At 41.8% G+C, this 19,225-nt stretch overlaps 1 protein-coding gene across 1 annotated transcript in view; it reads left to right on the top strand.

Annotated features, from left to right (window-relative positions):
• Positions 1-19,225, top strand: part of sema5ba (sema domain, seven thrombospondin repeats (type 1 and type 1-like), transmembrane domain (TM) and short cytoplasmic domain, (semaphorin) 5Ba) — a 206,520-nt gene that overhangs the window by 67,757 nt on the left and 119,538 nt on the right. The window contains exon 3 of the mRNA XM_085374937.1: positions 15,409-15,636. Within this exon, the coding sequence (XP_085231063.1) occupies positions 15,456-15,636 (181 nt within the window). The 5' untranslated portion in view covers positions 15,409-15,455. The remainder of the gene's footprint in view (positions 1-15,408; positions 15,637-19,225) is intronic.

Genomic DNA, 19,225 nt, shown 5'->3' with positions numbered 1-19,225 from the left:
CAAAGACGAGGCCGCAGTAATTATTAATGCCATGATGCAAGCTGTAATAATCCAAACACGCATTAGCAGCCGCACCTTCATAAGTCTGTATTTGTGCGCTGGGCATGTTGCACCCATCACATCGTGTATCTCTAGCTTTACTCATCGCGTGATATGTTTTGATCTGGGTTCTCTTTGAAGTCGGATGTAATAAATTTGCTCATCAATTACAGTGTCTGGCTCTGCCTTCTGTGTGCGTTTTGTTTGGTGTCTGCTCCAGTTAATTAGAACAGAGCGCGTCTCGTCGTCCTTGAGATAGCAGCTAATAAGTGTGAGCTGTCTGAATCCCTGCTTCATAATGCCTGCTTTGCTCTATAGGGCAGGAAGGGCTTGCACGCAAGATAGCGTGTGGTGCGAATAACGCACAGAGCAGGCTCCTGCACTCTGGAGGTCATCTCTGCATCAGGAGTGCAGCAGCAGCGAGAGGTTCTCAGCGGTAGCAATGAATAGGTTCCAGTTTTTTTTGAGGTCTTTACACCTCACACGAACACATTGTTGTGTTGATGGGTGAGCTAGTTAAGATTCCTCGGATGGTTTGTGGCATTGCAGCTCCTTGATGTCTGAAAGCAAGGAGTAGTCTTACGCCGCTATCTCGTGTTATCAGCTGTTATCGACACAGCCTCCATCGCCCTGCTGTGTCTGTATCTCATCGTACAGGGCATTAAACAGCCCAGACAATACACACCAAAAGATCTGAAAGCACGCCAGGTCTCCGAGATCGCCTGTGTCCTTGAATGAGATTAAGCAATGCCTGAACCGAAATGAGCTTTGGTTTATTTGGACATCAGTTTGGAATTTGTGGGGGCAGTAACACAACTGGTGGCTGTGTTGTTGTTGTTGTGGCTGATACCAACAAATTAACAGATTACAGAGCTTGCAGTGTCACCAATGTGAGGCAGGAAATTAAAGGTGTGTTTATAACACTTAGTGTGTTTTAACACGATCAGTCGATAAAGTAATGTTAATGCTTTTGACGTGCCTTTTTAAAAGATTATTTGCCTCTCGTAAGCATCGTTATTATAAATTATTTTATCTGCCTGTGACGTAATTATACCTGCAAGGTTCATTCAGTTATTATTACATTATTGAATGTAATTACATTAGTACCCGGCAAAAGATGCTCTGCTACTCGTTTTCACCAGTTAACCTTTAAGGTTTGATTCGACTGCGACGTGTTTTGTCACCTAAGACGAAATCAATTCAAGCAACAAAAATCTGAAGTGGAAAACATCAAGTGGACTTTTTTTATTTCACTGTTTACTCTGTCAAGTGTTCTGTATAATAATAATAAGAGCCCATTGCAACATACCACAAGGTATCATGTTTTTAATAACTTAATGAATCTGAAGAACTACGGTGAAAAAACATCTTCAAAAGTCACCATGAGAATCGTTTGGAAAATAAATCAGTCGATCGTCAACAGGAATGATATCGTCAGCTCATGTTTTTCAGCAGACGTTTCTTAAGGCTTATTCACTTTGGTTTTATTCAAAAAGTTCAAGCGTTCAGCCTTATTTCAAAAAGTACTGGCGCACACTTCCTTTGCTAGAACACTTAAATATACCTCGCCTTTCCAGCCCTTACTATTCACATCTAATCAGTTCTCATTTTGAGCAAAAAGAGCATGAGCACAGAAAGCAGAATGAAAACACACGCACACACATACCAAAGCCTGCCGCCAAACCGTACCTTTTTCTTAGTGACCTTTGGCTCTCCAATTAACAACCTCTGCTCGGCGGCTCTGAAGCCCCCTCTTCTGTAGCTGCGTCAAGACAGAAATGTGTGGAACAGACCTTTTGTTTGAGTGGTTACCCATGTCCCTTGCCTTTTTGTTCCCTAATAGCCCATCATCTAGACACCGTACCTCTGACCCTCTGACACATCACTCTGCTAAACAAGAAAAAGGGCAGCACTCAGGAACAATAAATTACATGCGCATGTTCTGACTGAATACTAAATGCATTGTATCCAGATATAAAGACTTGGTTTTAGTTAATAAGTTCCTTACCCATTTTCTTCTGACCTCCTAAAACGTGTCAGCTTGTGAAACTGTGAATTTTTTTGCGTAATTTTCCCTTCTTTACTTTACTAAATATTCTTTTCCTACAAGAAGAAAGGCCCAGACTGGAGAAACAAAACACATTTTACAAAGATTGTTTTCAAAGTAAAATTGGCCAACATTTAGTGCTTTCAGCTTATCATATTTGAGAATCTATCACTTTAGCTTGGTGTTTTTCTGGAGGTTTAGGCATTTGCTTGCACAGACCATTTAAAGGAGAAACATCTGTCCCTTCTTTCCTTTTTAAGAGGGCTGATGTAATATCTGAACTTTTGCAATTAGACAGTGAAATCCACGCAGTTTATGTTCAAAATCATTGCAGCGTTCATGCTCGAGGGCCTGCAGACCATTGACCGTTTCCACTGAATATGGTGAGACATTATTTATGGTAATTAAACACGCTTTTTAACTAGAACATTTCTTTTTTTCTACATTCCTGACTCCCAGGAATCCTATGCAACAGTTGTTTCGTGCTTAACCCTTGGCATTTACATGGTTTTCTGAAACTGCTGTGAGATTGCTTCACTCGTGAGGCCAGCTGCACCCTGTTTTCCTATAATGCACCTGAGCTCAGCCTGTATAGTAGCGCTCTAATGTGAAACTGTTGGCCAAAATTGAACAGTCTCTTATTCCCTCAGCTCTCTGAACTAGTTGGGTGAGTTCAAATCAATACGGGCCTGGGGGGGGGGGTTCCCAGTTCACACAATGAAACAGTATCAGGTAGACACAGAGAGAAATGCAGTCGATAATATCACATTATAGTTTCTGTGTGTGTGAATGAAGGTGTGAGACTGCGGTTGACAGTGCCAAGTGAAATCATAATAGAGTTTCTGAGGGCCAGACACAGTGTATTATTACCTACCAGGGTTGTAGAAAGGTATAAAATGGCTGGCACTCACAGGTGTGTGTTTGATGTGAGACGCAGACGAGGTTTGAATTTGTATTCCTGTCCGTCTGCGTAGTCTGTGTGGGGTTCGACGTTTCCCAGCGTATCTTATGTTACACAGACCCTCGACCAAGCCTCCCCTCGGCACAGCGCGTCAATCAAATCGTGTAATGATAGCCTGATTGGCCGTCTATTGACCATTAATAGCTGTCTGTCTGGCCTCAGCCCATTATCCTTCAATCAAACTCTTGCACAATCACTCCTGGTCAAATCATACTCTTCACCTGATTTTTGCTGCGAGTACATCCACCGTATAATTGAGTTCCACATTTCCAAGAGGCCAGCGTGAGTTTGATCACCTATTTAGGGCCGTTTGCCTGAGGCTACCTGAGGGCGTTTGCAAAGCCAAAAGTGTAAAAGGATCTGTTTATTGAAGCGAGTGCTCTATACTGATTTGTTCTAAGAAACAAATTGATTCTAATTACAGTTTCAACGCCCCACCAACACATCCTCCTTTGCACTATATAAGAAAAGAAATATTACACAGACTGTGAAATATCACTAATTTTTCCAGCTGATTGCACCATTACTACGGGCTGTGGGTGGACAATAAACTGGACTGGTCATGCAACACAGAGCACCTGTATAAAAAAGCCCAAAGCCGACTGTACTTCCTCAGGAGGCTGAGGTCTTTTAACATCTGCAGGAAGCTCCTGAGGATGTTTTACCAGTCAGTGGTTGCTGGAGTACTTTTCTATGCTGTGGTGTGCTGGGGGAGCAGCACAGCAAAGAGGGACTCATCCAGGCTGGAGAAACTGATCAGGAGGGCTAGCTCTGTGGTCGGCATGAAGCTGGACACTCTGGTGACAGTGGCAGAGAAAAGGACATTAAAGAAACTGCTGGACATTATGGACGATGCTGGGCATCCTCTGCACACGGCCATAAACAACCAGAAGAGTCTGTTCAGTGACAGGTTGCTTCTCCCCAAGACAAGAACTAACAGACTTAAAAACTCCTTTGTCCCACACGCCATCAGACTGTTTAACTCCTCTCTGGAGGGGAGAGGGAGGGGAAACAGGAGGACAAAGGAGGAGGGAACAACTAAGCTGTAGTGCCTCTGCACCTCACTGTACAATACCTTGTGCAATACTTTTTGTAAATAGTCAACAGTGCAATAGACTCAATACTTGAAATGTGCAATTCACTTGTATTTTTATTTTTTATTCCTATTTATTCTATTTATCCCCTTTGTATATTTTATTTATATTTGTCTCTGTATTTATATATGTGTGTGTGTGTGTGTGTGTGTGTGTGTGTGTGTATATATATATATATATATAACAGTTCTGTAACTGTAACTTCGGTCGTTGCTGTGCTTTTTTTGGAAGTCGAATTTCCCAGAGGAACCCACCCGAGGGATTAATAAAGTTCTATCTTATCTTATCTCTTATCTTACTACTTTAGATTTCTGACTGATCTCACTTACGTTATATTCTGGGAAATTCTGTGGGCACCTCTACAATGAAACACCGAGATTTCTTTGCTGCCTAAACTCTTTAACTGAGCAGCCACACTCAAACAGCTCTGACTGCTGGAGTAACTTAATGCTATTAACCTAATTTGAGATGAAATTATGTAATATGAGGACATGATTTTGCACATCAAGGGCACTAGTTATTAATTTAATGGAACAAATTGCTAATTAGTGCACACAGATTATTAATTTGAGGCTAGACATGACTAATATGTGCTCACAAATCAGATCAAGAAAACTCTACCTCGAGCCCTTCCACACAAAACGATGTCCACGTACTCGCTTTTAGGTGGCAATTTATGTGCAGCTTATAGTTTTCATTAGCAGAAAGCTGATGTAAGGGTTTGTTTAAAAATGTTTAAAGTCCACTATATCTGCATCATTTCATCCATGCGTCCAAATTCAGTGTTAAAATGTGTTAAAATGTGTTAAATCACAAATATTCTCACAAATCAGCACCAGAGGAGGCGCGCTGGTTTCCCTTTTCCCCCTTAAAATCACAACAGCAGTCTCAGAGCAGATGTGGTCGCAGTCCCAAAACAGTTTCAGCATTGTCGGAGTGAGGTGAAGACTACAGCTCTACATGGGTAAACATGCAGAGAGAGAAAGAGAGACTGCTTTCTCAAAATCTCTTAAAAAGTTAGCTTAATGGGGGCGATCGTGGCTCAAGAGTTGGGAGTTCGCCTTGTAATCGGAAGGTTGCCGGTTCAAGCCCCGGCTCGGACAGTCTCGGTCGTTGTGTCCTTGGGCAAGACACTTCACCCGTTGCCTACTGGTGGTGGTCAGAGGGCCTGGTGGCGCCAGTGTCCAGCAGTATTCTCTGTCAGTGCGCCCCAGGGTGGCTGTGGCTACAATGTAACTTGCCATCACCAGTGTGTGAATGGGTGGATGACTGGATATGTAAAGCGCTTTGGGGTCCTTAGGGACTAGTAAAGCGCTATATAAATACAGGCCATTTACCATTTAATAAACTGGCGAATATTATGAAAAACGCCAGTTTTAAGACACTGAACAGTCAGTCTTGTTTTCATGAGCAATAAAAAAGTTTTGTCCTTAAAAACTATGATAAAAATGTGTTTGTTTGTTTTTTTTTAGAAAAGCAGGCAATATGAATCCTTTTCTTTGTTGCATAACTTCTATTTAATAAACCCGTCTTTCCTCCCTGCTGTGTCGTGTGCATCAGGTGTGAAATATTGCAGTCCCTTCTATAAATATGCTGTCATGTCTGCAGGAGGAGCATTGCTGCACATCTCCAGCTGAATGACAAAATATTGTAATTTAACTGATGCATTTCTGAAAAAGCAGAGTAACTATTGAGTGGATATTATATAGGGGCCTAGTTAATAAGAATATAAGAAACGAACTGACTTTATCTCCTATGACAGAAATTAGGATGACACGACGCGCCGCTTTTGGATGAAAGACAACAGCAGTTGACATTTTCACTTCAATTATGTCCTTCAGTTGCAGATATCAGCAAATGATTTATTAGAAAACAGATTCATGAACCGGGGAAGAAAGAAGACGCTGACATATTCCCTTTATGACGAAATAAAAGAAAACTGAGCACTAAGAGGAGTCAGATACTATATGCAGAGCATATCCCACAGTCCTCACAGTACTTTCATGGTCACAAGCTTATGAGTAAAATGTGTGCAGACATATCCGGTGTTTCTTCTCCTCTCTGTCGCCGTTTTCTTTATTCTGCCTCCTCTCAGAGCATCTCGGCTGACAGTCTGCAGCTACAAGTATATCAGATGGCAGCTTCCCTGAGGCACCGTAACGCCTCGATTCCGCAGCAGCCTCTGATTTGATATCGGACATAATCCAGACGGCCCACCCGCCAACCTCACCACCTCATCAGCCCTGTCACTCAATGTTTCTCATAAACACAGAGACACGCATGCACATTTCCCCCCGGTCTGAGGTCAGCCCTCCCTCCTATGGAAAACCTTTTCTCTGCCTGTGTCTGGTTTCTCAAGCATGATTGAAGATACTCAATAACAAGAGATGCTTGCCGTGACCCCACCGTAACCCCTTCTTTATAAAAAAAAGAAAAAAGAATGGAGTAAAAAAAGGCTTCTGTCTGACCCTGCAACCATCTTCACCATCATCTTCATTTTTGTGTGTCCTTCCCCAAAGTGTGTTGTCTACATATTGTGCGCAGCTCCCTCGACACTCCCGGGAGCCCCCCCTCCCCTTCCCCAATCCCCCGACCCACCCCCCTATCACAATGCCAGCATTAAAGAGATTGGTGGGGTTGAGCTATTGAGTCGAATTAGACATGGTCAATGTAGCTTTGGCTGGACCAAACTGCTCCGAGGACACAAGTTAGAGAGGCTGAATAGGACAGGATTGTGCAACTGTAGTGCGGCTCTCTTCCTTTATCACAAAGCGCGTTTGGATTAATTTAACAAATGCACGTGTAAAGATACAAGTGAGCGGAGATGACGGTGAGATAAAGCGACAGGTGTGAAATGAGCCCTGCTTCATTTTTGTTCTTTTTTAAAAAAAAAACCAAACGTTGATTTACGCGCAGAGTTGGAGGCACGGATCTTCATGGAGTTGCTTGAGGAAACAGGTGTTATTTCCTTCTGCTGTAATTCATTTCTGTGTGAGAGAGGATTCCTGTGAGCTTTCAGATGAGGAGGCATTTGTATTCCTGTGCCATGAAAGCTAATGATGAGCACTGGGATCGCAGCAGGCTCTGTAGGAACAACACATTTTTCATGCACCTAAAGCTCTGGAGGGGCTTAACTTGAAAAAGTGGTAAAAGATACTTAACAATGATGTCTAATCACTTCAAACGAATCAAGGAAAAAAAGAGCTTTGCTGTAGAAATGACCGATTACACTTATCTGCTGTCTATGATGACACTTTTTAAAAGCAACAAACACTGATTTCTTTTTCCGTCTTTCTTCTTCTTCCACACACGCACCCCACTGGTCTTGCAGACTTCCTTCCTGCTCCAAAATGGCATAAAACAGGCAGTTTCTTTATCCAGGCAGGAACTGCTTCCCAGTGGGCCGGAAGCAATTTAATCAGTGTCATAGCAGACTCTGATGAGATAGTGCTCCGGGAGCTGGCATTGACTTGTAATTAAAGGTACCCTCCTTGCAAGCTAGGTGGAAATTAAGAGGCAAACAAGCAGCAAAGGTGGAGTGGACTCCGGAAAGTCCTGCTCTATAACTGTCTCTGTTGTGCTGAGCAAATAAGGAGCGATGAAAGTAAGAGATGTGGGGGTTTGGGGGCTGCATCGCTCACGGTCACCTGACGAGTGGCCCGGCTGCCTGGAAGAATGTGTTGCAATCTGACAAACACATTTGAAAAATAGCAGTTATGGCCCCCTGCCCGGCCCTTATTTTATTTTTTTCTGTTCTCAGGCTGAAGGTGAACAGTAACTTTTGGAGCCAAGGCTCTCAGGCTGAACCATTATTTGACACCACAGTTTCAAGTAAATGAAGGAGAGAAGTGAGAACAGAGGTTATTCAATGGAAGAGCCGTTTTAAGGCTTTTCTTTGTCAGCCTGGAGCATCCATACAGCTCTTAAGATTTTTGGCTCCAGTTCACGATGTTTTATGGCAGTGCAGCAGTTTTCTTTGCTACCTTAAGGCACGTTTCCATCAATCTCATAAGTTAGGATGTCAAGTCTGACACATACTGTATAGACTGAGTGATAATAGCAATTGAACTAGGGCAATATCACACGGTTTCAATTCATCCTGTTTGTTTCCATGCTGTAAGCTCCTTGTTGCTGTCACAATAACAGCTGGAGGACTATTGCAGCTCAGCTAGATTTCCTTTATTGTTGGAATCTCTAACATTTTGTTTTTTAAATGTGTTACTACCATCTATTGATGTTATTGCTGCACTCCACTTGGTTGCTCTGCAGATAGAAGTCATAGCTGCATTAACATTGTGAGATGGTCATCCCATATTCCTGGCAGACAACTTCAGCATTCTGGCTCAGGCTGTCTTTGGTTGCAAGATTGTTGCAACTGTGAACAATAAACCACAGATGAACCACCAGAGTGGAGCAAGGACCAAATATATCACCACAATTCTTTCACACTGGTCATTTTGCATATAAAGCACCCTCAAATCACACGTCATACAACTGGATTTGACTAGCGAGTTGGTTGACCCACTGTAGTTGTACCTGGGATTTTTAACTATTTGTGACACCTAAATGGAAAGGCTTGTGTCAAACTGTGAGGCCAAAGTAGAGGAATGACACTTGTACAACCTACACGTTTCTGTAAATGTGCTTGCTTTGAGTGTTAAGAAGTTAGATATACTTGGAAAATGCTATATCCATCCATCCATCCATCCATCCATCCATCCATCCATCCATCCATCCATCCAGATAGATAGATAGATATTCATATACAGGAGAAAAAAATATCAGCTGCACCTTTAAATATAAGGTAATGCCATGTGCCACCACCCCTATGATCTCATCAAGAACTGAAAGTGTGGAAGCTTTGCAGAAGTACTATTGATGGCAAAGTTGCTGGATTGCATTTGATTTCCTCCTTTTTTTAGGCCTACCTACTGAATGCATTTTTATTTTTTGCCTAATATAATATATATTGCTCATATTTCCCGACTCCAAGCTTTTCATTGTCTTCACTTCCTATTCATCATTGGGCAATCTGCCAACCCCCCCCCCTCAGGAGCCTGTTGAGGTCTGTGCCTAAATACACTCAACCTGGTTCCTGCTGCTTAACTACCAACTTGCCGCTCTGTTGCCATAGATACGTGCTGGCACTGGCGAGGACTTGTGGAAGCTTGCAGAGGGAAATTTTTAGATTTACAGGCTGCCACCTGGATAAAGAGTTAAAAACTTTTATTAAAATAAATAAATAAATAAACAGCTTACCTTGTTTGTCTAAGTTCAGCTTTCCAAAATTGCCTAACACAAAACCAGTGTAGCCCTTTTAATTGCAAGCCGATGGGAATAAAACTGAGTTGATGCACTGCTCGGGGTTGTTTACAACATGCTGCAACCACATAGAAGCATCCCAGCGAGATATTAATGCAGTACACCTGGGCAGGAAACACACTGCCTTTAGCTTTGAAACATTTAAGTCAAAATTAGTTTTTAGCCTACATAAGTACACAGCTAAGGGTAAGACAGTTCATTCACTTAAATATTCAAATTCATTCCTTTTTTAAAAAGATCGTAAAATGAAGTAATGCTATCAATTTTTTTTAATGTTGAGTTTGAGGCACAACATGCAAAGTATAGACTAAAATCCAAAATATTAATTCCAAGTGATAGTGAAGTTCAAGGGAAGCAGAATAGAGGTGAAATCCAAAAACAGGCAAAGTATCAAACAGAGGGAGAGCTTTAGGAACTAGAAAAAAGAGAGTGCCATGAAAGAAACGAGGACTTGGCTGTGGAAAGTTTGAGTGTGAAGGGTAACAAGAGAAACTAGCAAAGAACAAATGAAAGCAGGGGAACAGATACACGCTCAGTGATGATGTTATCTACCACAGGTATGGCAGAAAGGCGATAACAAAAGTACCAGATAAAGAAGAAGAATATTGCATACTTCTATACTTATGCTTGTAAAATGTGAGTGCAGATTTTTCTGCTTCAGTGGTCATCATCTTGGCTATGGGACCAAAAAGGTTTCAGCCATTAGATGAAGTTTGTCCCCATAAAGAAAACATTGACATTTTTTCAGGCATTTCAAGTTGAACAAAAAAATATGTGCTGAGGGGTTGATTAGAATTTAATGATGCAAAATGTCATTTACAAAACCTTAGAGCGTATGACTGGAAGTGGGCTTTCAGAAATGAGAAATACTAACTGGTTACAACATAAAACAGAAAATGGGGATAAAGAAGCTAAAGCGTGACAGCCAAGAGGTTTGTTTGCAAGTCATTGCCCCATTTTTGTCTCGCACATTGCCATTTTCAGATGAAATGTGAAAATGGAAAAAGAAAGTATTGTTTGTAAGTCCATGCTTTAAGCGAAGGTTACAAAATGTCTTGATCAGCTGGAGCTGTGTTTGATTGACAGCAGCTGGCATGTTGCAGTAAAAGCCAAGGTCAGTATAGCATGCAAGCCATGGGGACAGGAACTTGTTAGAATTTGTTTGAAGGTACATTTAAGTGCTCTTACTTCTGTAGTATTCAAAGTGGAAACAGCAGCTCACTTTTCCCAGCTGTGTGTTTGATTGTCCTTATTGAATAAAAAGGAGACTGTGAGATTAAAAGCTAATGTATATCATTGTTCAGCATCTTAGGTCGCCACAGCAGATCATCCGTCTCCATTTCACCTTCACCCTTGCATCCCCTTCTGTTACGCCAACTCTCTGCATGCCCTCCTCTCTGCGGTCTTCGTCATTTCCTTCTGCAGTCCCTTACTCACGCCTCCACACTCCTACCTTTGCTTTTCTCTTGCTGCTCCCGACCATGCTGGACCCATCTCCTCTTCCTTTGTCTTTGCCCAGCAGTAGCACAGTTTCCATCGGGACCTCCGATGGCGGTGGTTGTTAACCTAGGCTCTTATCATTCTGGTAAGAAAATTTCACTCTTGATCATCTACATATTTTATTTGACATTCGGGGTCCTGACCCCCAGGGGTTGGTTGTGTATCATTGTTCAAAGGTGGTAGAATTGCAGGTTTTTGTTGCGAGGATGCACAAGAATAGAAATGAGCATATCAGAGGGACAGCTCAGGCTGAGTGGTTTGGAGACAAAGTTAGAGAGCCAAGGCTGAAATGTTTTGGACAAGTGCAAAGGATCCATGTTCAGCATACTTAGACAAAGGATGTTCATAGCATACCAATGAAACACGTTGTCAAGCCAAATCAGGACATTGTAAGTATTCCAAGTTAAGGTACTTGCATACCCGCTCAAAGTAAAAAGGAGAACATGTTATTAAGAATGTAATTTAATGTCAGCTGGCCTTTAAAACAAGTGAGGAATATTTCATAAGAGCAGTGAAAGTACAGAAATCTAAGATCACAGTGTCTGAAAGTTCATGGTCTTTTATTTCTCTCAGTTCTGGAGACAACAAAACCTCCACCAGTGGATTTTCCTTCCATCCGCTTTTTCTTTTTAAAAAAGCTGTCTGCTTGTTGTAGTAGTTTTACTTTTTAAAAAGAACCAAAAACGTACTCTCCAGACACCATTTTCCCAGCATCGATGCAGTAAGAGTCTCTCTTCACCTTAAATTAGTGACAAAGAGACGTGCTTGGACATTTATTAGTCCAATCCGCACAGTATCCTCTAGGTCCAAATAGTGTACCTCTGATTAACTCATTGTATCAGACTGAATGATCAACTGACAGGCGAACGGTGGCTCACAGAGTCTTTTTAAAAGCATGTCTGTGTGTGTGTGTGTGTGTGTGTGTGTGTGTGTGTGCACGCATGTGTCCTCCTATGGACAGCTTCCTCTGTGGTATTGATTGTCCTGGTTCCTTGCCGACAAACTGTTGCTAATCCCAAACACAGCAGGATGGGAAATTGGATGGGCACTATCGGGCCACTTTGGAGCCGACTTAAAGATTCTCGCTTCACATAAACACACACGCGCACATTGGTTTACAAGTGTGCACGGACACACTGAGGAGTTGATGTTGGCACACAGCATGCATCAGCTCTGCCCGCACGCTGTGACCCAATATGGAGTGTGACCAGCTGTCCGTGTCTGGATTCTGCCTGTTTTCGGTGCTGAGATTTGAGTGCATCTGGGTTTGCTTGAGTGTATGACATGCCTTTCCTCAGAAATATTTGACAGCCACACACCAGCCTCGTTCTGCTGCTGACAGTTCCTCCCCCGTGCGCCTCCGTGCCAAGATAGCTCGGCCACCACAATTTCAAGCTTACAGCAGAGTCCCGGTCATCTGTCATGATCTCCTGGCCTGCCTGCTCTCAGCCCGGCTTTTTAACTAATGAGAGGATTTGTAGAGTCATTCTTTGACTTTCAGGACTCAGTGATTTAGTATGAATTAAGCACCTGCCAAAGCTGCTCCTGCAGATAATAGAAATTAAAAAAATGACATGTTCTAAAGAATAAAACTCATACCCTTGAATAAAATATTATTGGTTTGATTTTACCTTGGAACCTTAAGTGGGTGTCATCCTGCACTGTCTCTGTCCTGCTCTCTGTGTGTGTCATGTCTCACTCTGCTGTGAGGTATCTAGTTAAAGTGAAAATGCCAAAAGAGAGAGACGTGAAAGGCGAATCTGTCGGAAGAAATACTTCTCTTGACCATTTATACGGTTGTCTTTGTCATATCTCTGCTTGCATGCACAACATTGGGCTTTGTCTCAGTGATAAATGCAACTTTTGAAAGGAGGAATCAAACGAGTTATGCAGAGAATTTAGAAAGACAACTTGGCACTCGCTGATCCAAAGTACTCATGCAAGTTATGCAACTAACAGACGTCCTATAGGAAGAGGCTAAAAATATGGCCACATTTTTCAGCTTTAACCTCCTGAAGTTGCACTACATAAGTTTGATTAAATCAGGGCGTCAGCGCTATTTACTTTATATAAGGCAAAAAAAAGCATTAGGGTTTTGGGTTTATTGCACAAGGTGAAAAGGAAGGAAATGCTATTAAAAAAACATAAAAACTGAAATGTCATATTTTTCATAGACTATATTTGCATGACACTACCAGATGCACAGACCTCATTATCCTTATTTAAATCAAAATGAAGTGGCAAAATCGCTATTTGCTAACATAGAAGTGGTTTTTTGTCTAATCAGAAACTGATACTGATGCCAGGAACAGTGATTTTTTGCTTGATTGCAGAGGACTAGTGTGATTTTGCAACATGTTAAGGATAATTTTAAACATTTAAACATAAACAGACACATAATCAGCCTTATGACACATTCTTTCCAACATACACACCTCCACGCACGCAAACGATGTCTCAAAATAAAGGGGGAAAGATTAAGGGTAAGCTAATCTATAAAAATGTGTTTTCCATGTAGAGCTTTATAGGTCTGTTAATACTATATCACTGGAATCCAGTGAAGGGATGCAAGAATAGGTGTGATATGTGAACGCTGGCTAGTTTTTGTTAGCGGCTTTGTGCTGTGTCCTGCACTAACTGGAGGACAGAGAGATGCACATGAAAAGTGAGTTACAATAACCAAGGTGGGGGAAAATTGAAGTGTGTACTAAAAGTTTCAGATGACTGAATAACAGTAAAGGTTTGCTTTTGCTATATTTCTGAGGTGAAATGGAGGTTTAGGAAGCATCATAGCCTGCAAATGGAAGATGTTATATTCCTTAAATGCACAACAATAATAGCTGAAAGTTAAGGAAGAAAAAGAAGATGCAAAACCAAGTGAAACAAAATGCTGAAGGTCTCAGAGTAGAGAACAATGACAGGTAAAGTCTGATAAGAGGAAAGAACAAAGTACAAGAGGTAGAGCGTGCAGACGTGACAATGGCTTGATGCATTTTCAAGAGTCTCAACTTGATGACGCACTCAAATATTCATGCTTCCTCTCAACGAAACAAAAACCCCGACAGCTGCCAGCTCGAGTGGCCCGCATGCACCCCTTAAAGAGGATTCGGTCATTTTTTTGAGTCATGATTGTTTTTATGTTTCAGACTGGAGGACAAACACTATAAAATCATAAAATAAAATATAGACAAATGATCAAAAGGTTCTTTTTTTCCCCTTTTGCTTCGTGGTGTAGTCGAAACAAGCAGCCCTAAAGCTTGAAACATATCCAGCTTCACTGAATCTAGTCTGCTGCAGACTGCACTGAATGTTTCCACCTGTTTCATCAGCATTATTTTAGTTGGCAGTTGACTCCACTGTATTGTAATGACAAACATGGGCTCTATTTGCATTTGCCTAATTAGTTACCGGCTGTAGTGAGAGGGATAATTGATTGCAGGGCAATATGGTTGATTTGCAACTCAACCAAGCTAATAATTTGTTATTGATTGAAGCATTAGTGAGGAAAACACTACAGAGATATGTAACCAAGCCAAAGTGCTGCAGAAAGTTGATGCTCTCAGTTTTTAATCTACTTTAATAACATTACACTCCGCTAAGCTAACATCGTAAGGAGTGCGGGGTTGGGAGATGATGAACTGCTGGTTTCAGCGCCGCACTGTAGACTCATATGTTATAACTGGAAGAGATTACATTTACTGGGGAAGCAGGAGTGTCTCTGTGTGTGTGCATTTGGAAACATCCGCGTGTAAGTCTGCCAAAGTCTGTTTGCATAAGACGTAATTCAGAAGAAGCGAGAGTAATGCGCTGAAATGCATCACATGTGCAGTAAACATGCCAGGATGTCAGGTGTATTCAAGGATCAAAGTTGTGCAAACATTTTCTTTCTTTTTTAAAAAAATCCAGCACTGAAGCATCTGAAAGTCGCAGATTTTAAATGAACTCGTTACTGCTTCGCTAACTGCTGGAACCTTGTGCCTCATTGAACAGTCCACAATTGGGTTCAATTTTCCTGTTTTAATCAGCCATCAAATGAACTTTAGAGGTTTAATTGCACATTTTAAATAATTATCTCAAGGGTCAGGGGTACCTCTTTAAGAAGCTAGATTTTCCCCGCTCTGAGTCTTTCTAACCTCTAACTCTATTCATTTATTTCCTGCATTTCACTCAGCTTTCTAGCTCATCTTTCCAGCCACCCTCTATTTGTCTGGTTCTTTTTTTTTTCAGCCCACAATGATGTCCTTTCTATCAAAATGTTTTTCCTTTGCACCGTTTTTTTCAGTCTCTTTCGGTTTTCCTGTGCTTCATTCAGGAACGCCCTCAGGAATAGAAAGTCTGCGAGGAAAAAAAAGATTTTGAAGTGACTCAGAGAGAGCTTCGTTTCTTTGAAGCCAGGTGTAGAAATGTTGCATTGAAGTGCTGAAGTCATTTCTTCTCTTCTCCAGCTGTATCCCAGAGGCCCAGCTTGACAGCTAGAGGAGAGGTCATCACCATGACTGCGTCCTCACAGGACTCCGCCCCCTCGTCTATGGCTGGCCTCTTCCTACTCCTTCTCCTCCCGGCTGTTTTCACGCAGAACTCCGCTGTCCCAACGACCCCGACCCCATCCTCGTTGGACCCCCTGACCCATCCGGAGTGCACAAAGAAAGAACACCCAAAGGTTTCCATCAGAGGTCAGTGATCACCTCCAACCGCACATTTTGTATCAGTCAGTGCTGTACTTGCAGTGCTGCTTCTACATGGACACATTTTGCTGGGACAATGCAGTTTGTAGCTTTTGTAAAATTAGCATTTTCATTCAGCTTCCCGGTAATTTGATATCTTGCTTTTTCTTCTGTGACAGCTTATTTTCAAATTTCAGATTTATTACCGTTTCCTTTTTTAACAAAAGAATTTGAAATAAGGGAAACATGAAAGGATAGGCTGTGAAAGCAGTCAAGTGTCGAGCTGCTGCTGCTGACTTATTTGGAGTCAAAAAAAGAGAAAAAAACACCATGCTTCACTTTAGTGTCAGCTCCAGCTTTATTCAGACATAGTGGGTACATTTTTTTTTAGATGAGGGACACTCTGCTCTGAGCAAGCATGCTGAAGTCCATCTTACTGTACTGCTGTCAACTTGTCGATAATCTATATTGACTCATCTTAAATGTACACATGGGAGAAAAAAAAGGCCGATCCAGTTGAAATCTATTGAGCTATTCATCATGCACATCCCCTAAAGGTGAGGTGAGGGGTGCATATAATCCCTGAGGAAAAGCAGTTGATGTAAAGATGTAATGGAAAATAATAAAACTTGCCGTATTTGGTGTCAAGGTTAAGGTACACGAGCATTCAGAGAAACTAAAGCTTTTTCCTAATTCCTAACCTTTGAGCTATGAAGCTTTACATACTAACATGGTGAATTTTATTATCTTTACTCATATGATTGGAGCTGAATTGGTTCCTTCAAGCTGTAAAAACTTAACATTTTAAGTTAGATTTATACAGTGTGCAAAAATCATGGCATTGTATTGAAAAAATAAAAGGTGTGTTGTGCAGCTCTCTTCGTGCCCTTTCATCTAATATGTTACTCTATGGTTCCTTGAACTTTGACCTTGGGCGCTAACAATAACAGTCAAGGTCAAGTAGAGGATCCATAAAAATTTTAAATAAAACGTTTTTATAGATTTTAACTTTTGGTGTGACCTTGACTTTGATCTGATTTTCACTCAAATTAAATCAGCTCGAGCTGGTATTGATGTCTACCATCACACAAAATTTGAAAACGATATGTTGAAAACTGCGGATGCTAGACTGACAAACACAAGCGACTGCGTACCATTTTTCCTTGGTCACAGCTTCTGCTTGCATGTTAATCCTGAACACTTTTCTCAGTGTTGCCATGAGGTTCCTTTGCAGTTATAGGGAATTAGCATCTGAAGTAGAGTCAGACACAGCATGCATCCAGCGTTACAGTCTGATGTATGCAAGTGTGGGAACAAATGAGTCTTTATCTTTTATGCTTATGGTTTGAAATCTCCAATAACATTGATTCCACAAGCTTAAAGTTCAGTGTGGCAAACTGTTGCTGTCAAGTTAAGGGGGACAGTGTGGCCCCAGGGAATTTTATGTCAGCTATTTTTCATATCTGGAACCCTATTTGCCACTTTTCAATTTTCATAAATGTATCTTTGTGCCATCTGTAAATAGAACCTCACAGTTTGGCGAGGTCAAAAGGCATCTATAAAGGAGCAGAAAGCAAAACGGGCCAAGATTAAAATGATAGTGTGGAATAATGGCGCCCGCTATCTTGCCCGTTCATCTGTACAGTGGGCCAAGAAACGAGGTGTTCCTCACTGCGTGAAATGGAACAGAACAGTTTGGAGTGCAGAATCAAAGGTAAACACACACAAAATTGCTGTGTTTATTTTTGAATAGGGCTGTTTGTGTTTCATCTGCCAAGAGTGGTGAGTAGGATTGGAAAGCCCAAAAAAAATTGCTGGTGGGGATCGAGGACAGAAAGATTGGAGAGGTGGCCTGAAGGAGTTATGAAATGCTCTCAGCCCCCTCCAAAGCATGCATCCGTCTTTTTGGTTTTTCTTTTTTGGAGTGTGCCGTTTTCTAACAAGACTGTTTATGTGCTTGTGTCCAGCTTATCAATGCTGCAGACCTGAACTCTATGGTTCTGAAGATTGACGTAAAGACCTGTGTGCCATTTGGTCCTTTATGCTGAACTTTCTGTGTCAGGGCAGTTTTAAGTTTGAAAATTAGAGCCTCCATTCTATTGGATTTCCAATCTATAGAAATCAAGAAATGGCTTTTTTCATTCCCCCACAAAACCAGACTCACACTATCTATATGCAAGGGCTTTTTCCCTGTCCTGCTTCACCCACCCGGCCTCCAGATGTCCAGATTAGCCTGGGCCCCGCCAGTGCTTCACTTCAAAGGCGTGCCACTTGAGAATGGCTCTCATGGCAGGGAGCTGCAGGGCTGTTGGCCTGTCAAAGCAAGCAGAGCGGGGCATTATGTGAAGGCAGCCTTACAGAAAGGCCTGCACAATGAAAGTGCCAGCAAGAACCTGAGATTAGCCTCTGTGATTGATGAGCGTTTTATTGTAGCTTGCTGAAGCGCTGCATCAGTCACCTGAAGGAGACCAGCCAGTCTTTGCTATGGGCATGCACAAGTGTGTGCTCGTGCTGTACAAGTGTATGCATCTACAGGGAGTGCAGAATTATTAGGCAAGTTGTATTTTTGAGGAATAATTTTATTATTGAACAACAACCATGTTCTCAATGAACCCAAAAAACTCATTAATATCAAAGCTGAATGTTTTTGGAAGTAGTTTTTAGTTTGTTTTTAGTTTTAGCTATTTTAGGGGGATATCTGTGTGTGTATGTGACTATTACTGTGCATAATTATTAGGCAACTTAACAAAAAACAAATATATACCCATTTCAATGATTTATTTTTACCAGTGAAACCAATATAACATCTCCACATTCACAAATATACATTTCTGACATTCAAAAACAAAACAAAAACAAATCAGCGACCAATATAGCCACCTTTCTTTGCAAGGACACTCAAAAGCCTGCCATCCATGGTTTCTGTCAGTGTTTTGATCTGTTCACCATCAACATTGCGTGCAGCAGCAACCACAGCCTCCCAGACACTGTTCAGAGAGGTGTACTGTTTTCCCTCCTTGTAAATCTCACATTTGATGATGGACCACAGGTTCTCAATGGGGTTCAGATCAGGTGAACAAGGTGGCCATGTCATTAGTTTTTCTTCTTTTATACCCTTTCTTGCCAGCCACGCTGTGGAGTACTTGGACGCGTGTGATGGAGCATTGTCCTGCATGAAAATCATGTTTTTCTTGAAGGATGCAGACTTCTTCCTGTACCACTGCTTGAAGAAGGTGTCTTCCAGAAACTGGCAGTAGGACTGGGAGTTGAGCTCGACTCCATCCTCAACCCGAAAAGGCCCCACAAGCTCATCTTTGATGATACCAGCCCAAACCAGTACTCCACCTCCACCTTGCTGCGTCTGAGTCGGACTGGAGCTCTCTGCCCTTTACCAATCCAGCCACGGGCCCATCCATCTGGCCCATCAAGACTCACTCTCATTTCATCAGTCCATAAAACCTTAGAAAAACCAGTCTTGAGATATTTCTTGGCCCAGTCTTGACGTTTCAGCTTGTGTGTCTTGTTCAGTGGTGGTCGTCTTTCAGCCTTTCTTACCTTGGCCATGTCTCTGAGTATTGCACACCTTGTGCTTTTGGGC

Source organism: Diplotaxodon limnothrissa, linkage group LG16 (genome assembly GCF_057381915.1).
Source record: "Diplotaxodon limnothrissa isolate DT_005_m linkage group LG16, D_limnothrissa_male_GT1.1, whole genome shotgun sequence".
Lineage (NCBI taxonomy): Eukaryota > Metazoa > Chordata > Actinopteri > Cichliformes > Cichlidae > Diplotaxodon > Diplotaxodon limnothrissa.
This window is presented reverse-complemented; position numbering and strand designations above follow the sequence as displayed.